Source organism: Pecten maximus, chromosome 10 (genome assembly GCF_902652985.1).
Source record: "Pecten maximus chromosome 10, xPecMax1.1, whole genome shotgun sequence".
Taxonomy (NCBI): domain Eukaryota; kingdom Metazoa; phylum Mollusca; class Bivalvia; order Pectinida; family Pectinidae; genus Pecten; species Pecten maximus.
The window spans coordinates 7,878,374-7,887,290 of NC_047024.1; the positions used below are offsets into that span (position 1 = coordinate 7,878,374).

Genomic DNA, 8,917 nt, shown 5'->3' on the forward strand with positions numbered 1-8,917 from the left:
TTCAAAAGAACAAAATTCATACGAAACGCAAAAAAGAATATCGATTTTATGTGAATAACATTGATGAAAGAACCTGAAAGAGGAATTTCATTTCATAGAGCTAAATAAATATGGAATTTCCTAGTACTGACTTGTGCTTTCCGCGAAACATGCGTTAACCAAGTCTAAACATGCATCAAGCTAATAGTTTTACTTCTACTGGGTCCCTGTCTGATGTATTCATATTATATGTATTGTTCTTGCCGTAACAAGCGGCACATCGGATCTCCTTTTTAGAGTTCGCAAAAGGAGACTAATTTAGACACTCCATATTGCACTACCGAGAACTACATTTAACTGAAAAAAACAGGTTTTCTTTCAGTTCTTTAGAACGATATTAAAACTTCCGTTTACAGCTTTACAACGAAACAGCAGTCCCAAAATTAAGAAAGTAATCGAACGGAATGAGAAACCAACACAATCATTTAAGTCATTAAACAACGTTTTGCACATGAGACCTTATCTTCCTAAAACTCGTGTAAGGTGTGAGCAATGTCGGGTGAAATTAAAGCAATTAAAACAGATTAAAGAATTACTGAGTCCCTAAAACTCCCAACCTAGCTGTCGTAATGAAGATTATCCCTGGCGCCACCATAAAGCGTGGTTATGGTCAAGGTTTACATCGAGAAGATAAAACCCAAATCTGTATGCTAAATAGTTATCCGTTGCAGACAAATACCATGTAAAACATGTTTAAGTAAAGGTCACATCAGTCACGTACCATGCTACTTTAGTTTATTGTTTGATGACGAAACACTGAAGCGTTACAAATACTATGCGTTTCTATGCTCTAGACGGACTCGTAGCATTATTGGGAGCGGAGACCGATTGGATATCAGACAAGATAATTTAATACGTTAAGCTTTGATCTAAATTCTAAATCTTAATCTGCACGTATAGCATATCTATACCGAAGCGTATAAAGGCGTTTTCATCCTGGTACCAGGTTGACAAGGCATAGTGTTTGTTGAAATCATATATCACATTAGGAAGCAATTTTAGTAAAAATTATAATACACAGGAATGTAGCTTAATGCATAGAAAAATATTTTTCTACTAATTATCTTACTACTGAATGACATTTTCCTCTTCAAAAGAAAGGCGTTTTAATTCTTACTTTGTCGATAGCAAAACAGCCCGTTAATGTTTTCATCAATCTAATATTTACAAATTGTGTGTATCCTTTCACATCTTTATGAAAATAACAAAAGGTAAAGCTCACCAAACATTAAATTACAAACTACTTATGGGTGTTTTAAAATCAAAGTACTAAAGGAGGCGTTTGTAAGATATTTGGACATAGAAAGCAATGGCGATTATAATGTGACATTTGAAACAAGAGGCCAATAGGTGTTAACAATGATCGGAGGTTTTGAAATATTTCGGGTAATTTGACCCTTTTTGGATCTGCCCATCAGCCCCTAGGGCTCAGCTAGGCAAACATTAACATACCATTTAGCTGCCATACAAAACCACAAGCGCATGCATACAATATGCTAATCTAAATATATATATTCAATTATAGATATTCGATAATCGATATTAGAGAAAATCTGTCTGTCAGTATAATAAAAGGCTTTTTACAAAAGGACAAAGTAATAATCCCCCATTATTTTAATATTGGTAATATAAATTTTCAAATCTTACATACACGATTAAGGCTCAAATGTAGTAATCTTAGACAACATTTATATTGTTTCGATTACCTGTATCAAGATGAACAACATCCACAAGGCCACTTATTCCACTGTTAGTGGACGCGGCACTTCCCTGACTTGTGTATTCTTCTGATTGGTCATCGACAATTGAATCGTGTCCTAGATTTGTTAATGAAACCAATTGAATTCTCTGAAAACGAGATAAAGAAAAAATAGAACTGATTTAAAAATTAAATTAACAGTATATCCAGTATTTTTGCGAAATATATTTTCTGCGAATTTTACGACTAAATCAAAATCACAAAAATTAAAATCGACCTTCGATAATAACGACGTATTACTGCATAACTTTCATGTTTTATTCCTGAAACTACAAAGTCCCTGGTCCCTATCAATATTCCCAACCTGTATTTACGAAATTATCGCTACTATACAGAGAAAGGCAGATCACAACACGGTGTTCATTAGTCGCGGTTTGAGCGATATCACGAATATTTGAAGCATTTGATTTGGTCACTTGTGAATTATACTCATGTTTAGCTCAATCTGCCTATCCTGAGGTAGCAGTGTACAGTAAAAATGCCAAATTCTGAAAAATATGGCACATGCTTTAGATATGTAAACATTGCCAGTTAACCTTACATATAACCTCTAATAAAGTATATATATTTGAAATCTGTACAACATTTGCAATTTTAATAGAGCTCTGAAGGATAAGTAAACTGATATTTTCTGTGATTTTTAGAGCTGTGAATACCATGGTAACAGCTTAAAAAATTCTCAAAAATTGCAAAATATTATGATATTTGACCCAAAATGGCACAATTCTCTACACAATTTTTTTTCTGAAACCTATTTAAAATTAAATATCTCTATCCCAAAGACAGAATTAATCTTGTTTGGACATATGTTGTAAATTAAGTTTTTCCGCTATCTTACCTTTTCTGTGGGCTTCCATTTTGCGCTGTAGGCAAAACTAAATTTCCTGTGTAAACACACGTTCGGAAAATCCGGATATTTAAAATCCGGAACCAATTTATTGATTTTTGTTTTAATTAATGTGAAGCCTGTATGTACTACCTCATACTGGATATACCAATTATAGTGTACATTTATTTTTTCATTTTTTATACATATCATAATACAGGAGTTATTTGCTTAACAAATAAATTGCCCATGGCCAGGCTGTCTTACTGTGGTGTGCTACCTTATACATCACTTTTGTTAATTCTAATTTTACTAAAAACCCCATGAATGTCTAGAATATGTTCCGACGAACAAAATGACATATCGGGTTACTGTGTATCTTTAATAGTCACCGAGTATTGCTGATTTCCCTGAGAGGTGTATTTTGACAACTTTTTCTCCCAATCCAGTAATAAGGGGAGGTAATTTTAAAGATGAAAACTCCCATAATTCTGTATATCTCTTGAATAAAGTTGTGTTTTGAGTTGAATGTGGTACTTTGAGTCTCTGTGCATGTAATCAAGCAAAAAATACTATACAACTATCAAATTTAGCCTTGCAATATGACGTCATAGTTACCATGACGTCATCAGTAACTATGACGTCATCAGATGGTATCTATGACGTCATAAATACTCAATGGTGTCATAATAAATAACCAAATTCCTTTCCAAACCTGAGCTTAGCAACACATGCAATATTCTAACTGATAAATCATGACATGACATCCAAGATTTCAAAATGTCATGCCTATGACATCACAATCATCTGTTTCCACCCCGGTAATTCAGATATGTACCAATGATCATATGAAAGTGTCCGCTGATCCCATTTTATGCGGAAAATGCTATTTTTCTGCTTTACCGAAGGAAGTGACAATAATTGACAATATTGTATCAACCGTACAACTTGAATATTGTATACGTCATAGAAATATATTACGGACAACATGGAAAATGTTTAGACTTGTACTAAACAAATTTGAAACCAATTTGTTGATATGAAGCTATTTATTTTTACATTGGCAAAAACCTTCGAGTAAATTGTATACTAATGACATCATTGTTATGTCATTGTCGACTCACCTTGAGAGAATCCAAAGTCATTGACGAAACAGCGTCCTCAATCTGTTTCTGTATGATATTTGCTTTTCGGCAGGACACCACGATCACTTCCAACTGGTTACAGAGTCGTCCCCCAGGCTGTAAAACAACAAATGTATATGACGCCTTATTTTAAACATAATGCATGTTAATTTTCTATGGACACTAATGTAGGGGAATGGCTTATTTTATTCATTTATTTATCTAATCATTCATTTATTTATTTTACGAAGATATTATTGTCACACTTATGTGACCGATTCACATATTCAACCAGTTAGCATGCATCAATTTGCCAATGACGATAGTTTTTTAAATGATAACTGATGCATCCAACAACATGCTCACCTGTTATTCAAACTGTTGATATTTTATTTGGAAAGGTGCTGTTGCAGAACTGCCCACAGCGATTTCTTGAAATCGACTATATTTCCCAGTAAAGCTATGAAAAATACATATGGAACAAGATATTATTTTCCACTTGACCCATAAGCGCGCCCATAGCGCCATCTACTTCACTTTTTCGTTTACAAGCATACCTGTGTTTTTCACAGACCCATAAGTGGTATTTCTGTTTGTCACTGAGAAGTTTTCTCACGACTAGGTATTGTACATACATTGTAGTTTAAAATGATAAACAGTTGACCATGAAAAAACAAACGAGTTTAGTACAAGATGACGTAGAAAACCAAAAATACCATTTTTAAAATCAAGCGGCAAATTCGGCACGATAATATGCGAGTACTATCGATGTTAGTGTTTTAAAAACATATTTGACTATCCCTCTGTATACCAGCAAAAGAAAGTTGTGCCGAATCACTAGATAAGGGCAGTAATTCAATGTTGAAAAATGTATGTGGAAAAAATGCACGGGCGATACAAGTGGTCCTTGTCGTACACAATAATACAACGTATTGATTTATTATGAAAATGATTTAATACAATGTCCATGGCAATGTTTTATGTTCTACTATGTTTAACATACTTATAGTAGTTCCGTATTGCGTATGATTCATCATTTTCTCAATTGACCATCTTCGTCTTCAGTACTTCTTCAAAGCTTCTCCTCCGTCGGGGTGTGCCACACAAAAGTTCCCTTTGCCACTTGGTATTTTGGCTACTCACCGCGAATGGTGCTCGGTGTGTTGTTATAATTGCTGTTACGTTTTACAATTCTGTTTAGTTGAGTTATTCTGTAGTAAAGTTGTCTTTGTCTCAAATAGGAAAATGGAGAACTCCTGCGTTGGGTTGGGATGTTAAGTTAAGTTCATGTACAACCAGGTTGGCGATGGTAAAAATCCGCGAAAAATTCAGGACTGGATGAAAGATGTTCTCCTTTCTGAAGGTGTCATACTTTCTGAATCAACAGAAGCAAAGATGTGTCCAAAATGCTTTCTCAGATACCTCAAGAAACGTCCTACATCCGAGAATGCCAATGAACCGGAACGGAAAAAAGCTTCCGTAGACAATGATGATTCTGTTGACGAATCTGACACTCTGGACGGGTATCTTTCTGTAGATGATTTATACTATTCCCCTTCTTCGAACAGAAAATGTAGCATTTGTCGAACTTACAACATGAAGAGTTCTAGCTGCATCAGTGAGAAAGCAAGACACCAGCTGCTTATCAAACATAAACTCTACATGCCTGAGAATTCCAGGGTGTGTTCAAGTCATCTTCTTGGTAAGGATATCAGTCCTAACATTGAGCCGGTTTTGACAGGGAGGGATAAACTTGTTAATCACTTAGCCACCAAGTCACCAGCTGTTATCAACGATTTACTCAAAATCATACAGAACATGTCCAATAACTTGTCACCGCTTGTATTAAACTTCAGCAACATGGATGATGAAGATTGCCAAGCTTGGACAGGCTGGGATTGTAATCAATTCAATCAAATACACGATGCATGTTCCGAACATATTACTGGTACAAAAACATTGTCATCTAAGAATGCCCTTCTGCTGTTTTGGGTTAAACTCAAAACAGACATATCTTTCACTCAGTTGGCTTCTCTTTTCCGCATTCACAAATCGAGCGTCAGCAGAATTTTCCAGATCGTTACAGATGCTCTAAATCAAGCCGTGGTTCCCACACATTTTGGTCCGGATCACGTGTCTAGGGCGCAAGCGTTGGATCACAATACAGTTTTCACAAAAACTTTCTTCGGCAACAAAGTCACTGTAATATTGGATGGTACATATATATATATCGGCAAAAGTGAAGAACATGAGTTTCAGCGGAAAAGTTACTGCGGTCAAAAAAACGCAACTACGTGAAGTTTATGAGTATTGTGTTCCCTAACGGTTACGTTCTAGACACTGTCGGCCCATTTTTGGTAGTGATAATGACGCCAAAATCACTGACAAGATACTTACCTCATTACAAAGTCTGTCAGGTATCCTAGAGGAAGATGATCAGGTAACTGTAGACAGGGGTTTTCGAGACATTTTGAGCAAACTATCAGACGAGGGATACGAGACTCACATGCCGACATTTCTCAAACCTGGACAGAGTCAACATGATGGTATAGAGGCAAACACAGACAGGTGTGTCACTAAAACAAGATGGGTGGTCGAAAGTTATCACTCTCGTTTCAAGCAATTCAGATTTTTAAAAACTGAACTCACATCAAACTACTTCATCAAAAATCACGAAAGTCTTCTGAAAAGTGTCACGGCATGTCTGAATTGGCTACGTGGACCCATATATCAGCCTTCATCAACAAAAGCAGCCGAAGATGAAAAAGTTGCTCTGGAGATGAAGTCACTCCTAAACAAGTCCAACATACTAGCAGAGCGTGTTGAGAAAGAGCCAGACCTATCACGGAGAGCCAAATCCCAATGGCAGAAGCTAGAGGCAGCCCAGCTCGAGTTCCCACGTCTTGACCAAGGATATCTAGAAACTCTGGCATGTGGGACGTACCAGGTGAAGTTGGCCCCCGGATACATATCGGAACATTTGACAGCAGATGGAGATTATGAAGTCATGGCATACCAACACTCTTCTGACCTGATTCGATGTCAAATCCGATCTCGTCATCAATCGCAAACGAAATACAACATATGGATCCAGTACCGAACAACCACCAATACAGAATTACTACTGTACGTGTCCAACCGGTCAGAGGACTGTTGGTATGTGTGCTCATATCGCCAGTGTTCTCCTCTACCTTGGGGTCTATGTCCATAGTCAGTCTCGAAAACCACTCCGACCAAAAACATTGTCATCTAAGAATGCCCTTCTGCTGTTTTGGGTTAAACTCAAAACAGACATATCTTTCACTCAGTTGGCTTCTCTTTTCTGCATTCACAAATCGAGCGTCAGCAGAATTTTCCAGATCGTTACAGATGCTCTAAATCAAGCCGTGATTCCCACACATTTTGGTCCGGATCACGTGTCTAGGGCGCAAGCGTTGGATCACAATACAGTTTTCACAAAAACATTCTTCGGCAACAAAGTCACTGTAATATTGGATGGTACATATATATATATATCGGCAAAAGTGAAGAACATGAGTTTCAGCGGAAAAGTTACTGCGGTCAAAAAAACGCAACTACGTGATGTTTATGAGTATTGTGTTCCCTAACGGTTACGTTCTAGACACTGTCGGCCCATTTTTGGTAGTGATAATGACGCCAAAATCACTGACAAGATACTTACCTCATTACAAAGTCTGTCAGGTATCCTAGAGGAAGATGATCAGGTAATTGTAGACAGGGGTTTTCGAGACATTTTGAGCAAACTATCAGACGAGGGATACGAGACTCACATGCCGACATTTCTCAAACCTGGACAGAGTCAACATGATGGTATAGAGGCAAACAGACAGGTGTATCACTAAAACAAGATGGGTGGTCGAAAGTTATCACTCTCGTTTCAAGCAATTCAGATTTTTAAAAACTGAACTCACATCAAACTACTTCATCAAAAATCACGAAAGTCTTCTGAAAAGTGTCACGGCATGTCTGAATTGGCTACGTGGACCCATATATCAGCCTTCATCAACAAAAGCAGCCGAAGATGAAAAAGTTGCTCTGGAGATGAAGTCACTCCTAAACAAGTCCAACATACTAGCAGAGCGTGTTGAGAAAGAGCCAGACCTATCACGGAGAGCCAAATCCCAATGGCAGAAGCTAGAGGCAGCCCAGCTCGAGTTCCCACGTCTTGACCAAGGATATCTAGAAACTCTGGCATGTGGGACGTACTAGGTGGAGTTGGCCCCCGGATACATATCGGAACATTTGACAGCAGATGGAGATTATGAAGTCATGGCATACCAACACTCTTCTGACCTGATTCGATGTCAAATCCGATCTCGTCATCAATCGCAAACGAAATACAACATATGGATCCAGTACCGAACAACCACCAATACAGAATTACTACTGTACGTGTCCAACCGGTCAGAGGACTGTTGGTATGTGTGCTCATATCGCCAGTGTTCTCCTCTACCTTGGGGTCTATGTCTATAGTCAGTCTCGAAAACCACTCCGACCAACCAAGTTTATGCCACTGATGAAGTAAATAGCCCGCTAATACATATAATCCAGAATGTAGGGAAGGTACTACAATGAATGTTTCTGATATACACAACGTAGCGTCATTGTCACTCTTCAAACATGCTCGACAGTGTCTAGAATGTAACTGTGAAGGAACATAATACTCATATATATATGATATTAAGTTCTAAATGCACAAATAATACATGATGAGCTGAATGAGCAAGAACAAAGCACGTTAGTTGTACAACAAAGTCATGGAGATAGGAAAATTGGTAAAGGGACTAACATTATCCTGACAAAAAACTTGAAACAAATAATTTCCTTGAAGGCGAATTCGTCCAATCGTGTTTCCTATAATATTTCAACGTATTTCTTGTCCGGAGGAGATGTCTTCACTAGCATTGAGTGCTTTCAGCACTTTGATCTATATGAAGATTTATGGGGGGTTGACTAATAGAAGTTGCAAAAACGAGGCATATCCAGTAATTCTGAAGCACAATTTTTTTTCATGGATTACACAAATGAATGGAGATATTTTCTATCGACAAAATTCGATAGTACTCGGGGTTTGAATTAGACAAAATGCCGTTTAAACGTGCATTCAACTTTATGAGAAATATCATTTTTTATGTTTGATGTCAAATT

The 8,917-nt window shown here is 37.3% G+C and overlaps 1 protein-coding gene across 1 annotated transcript in view; it reads right to left on the bottom strand.

Moving 5' to 3' along the window:
• Positions 1–8,917, bottom strand: part of LOC117335805 (meiosis 1 arrest protein-like) — a 79,551-nt gene that overhangs the window by 21,561 nt on the left and 49,073 nt on the right. The window contains exons 5-6 of the mRNA XM_033895999.1: positions 3,749–3,865; positions 1,746–1,887 (exon numbers count right to left, since the gene is read on the bottom strand). Of these exons, the coding sequence (XP_033751890.1) occupies positions 1,746–1,887; positions 3,749–3,865 (259 nt within the window). The remainder of the gene's footprint in view (positions 1–1,745; positions 1,888–3,748; positions 3,866–8,917) is intronic.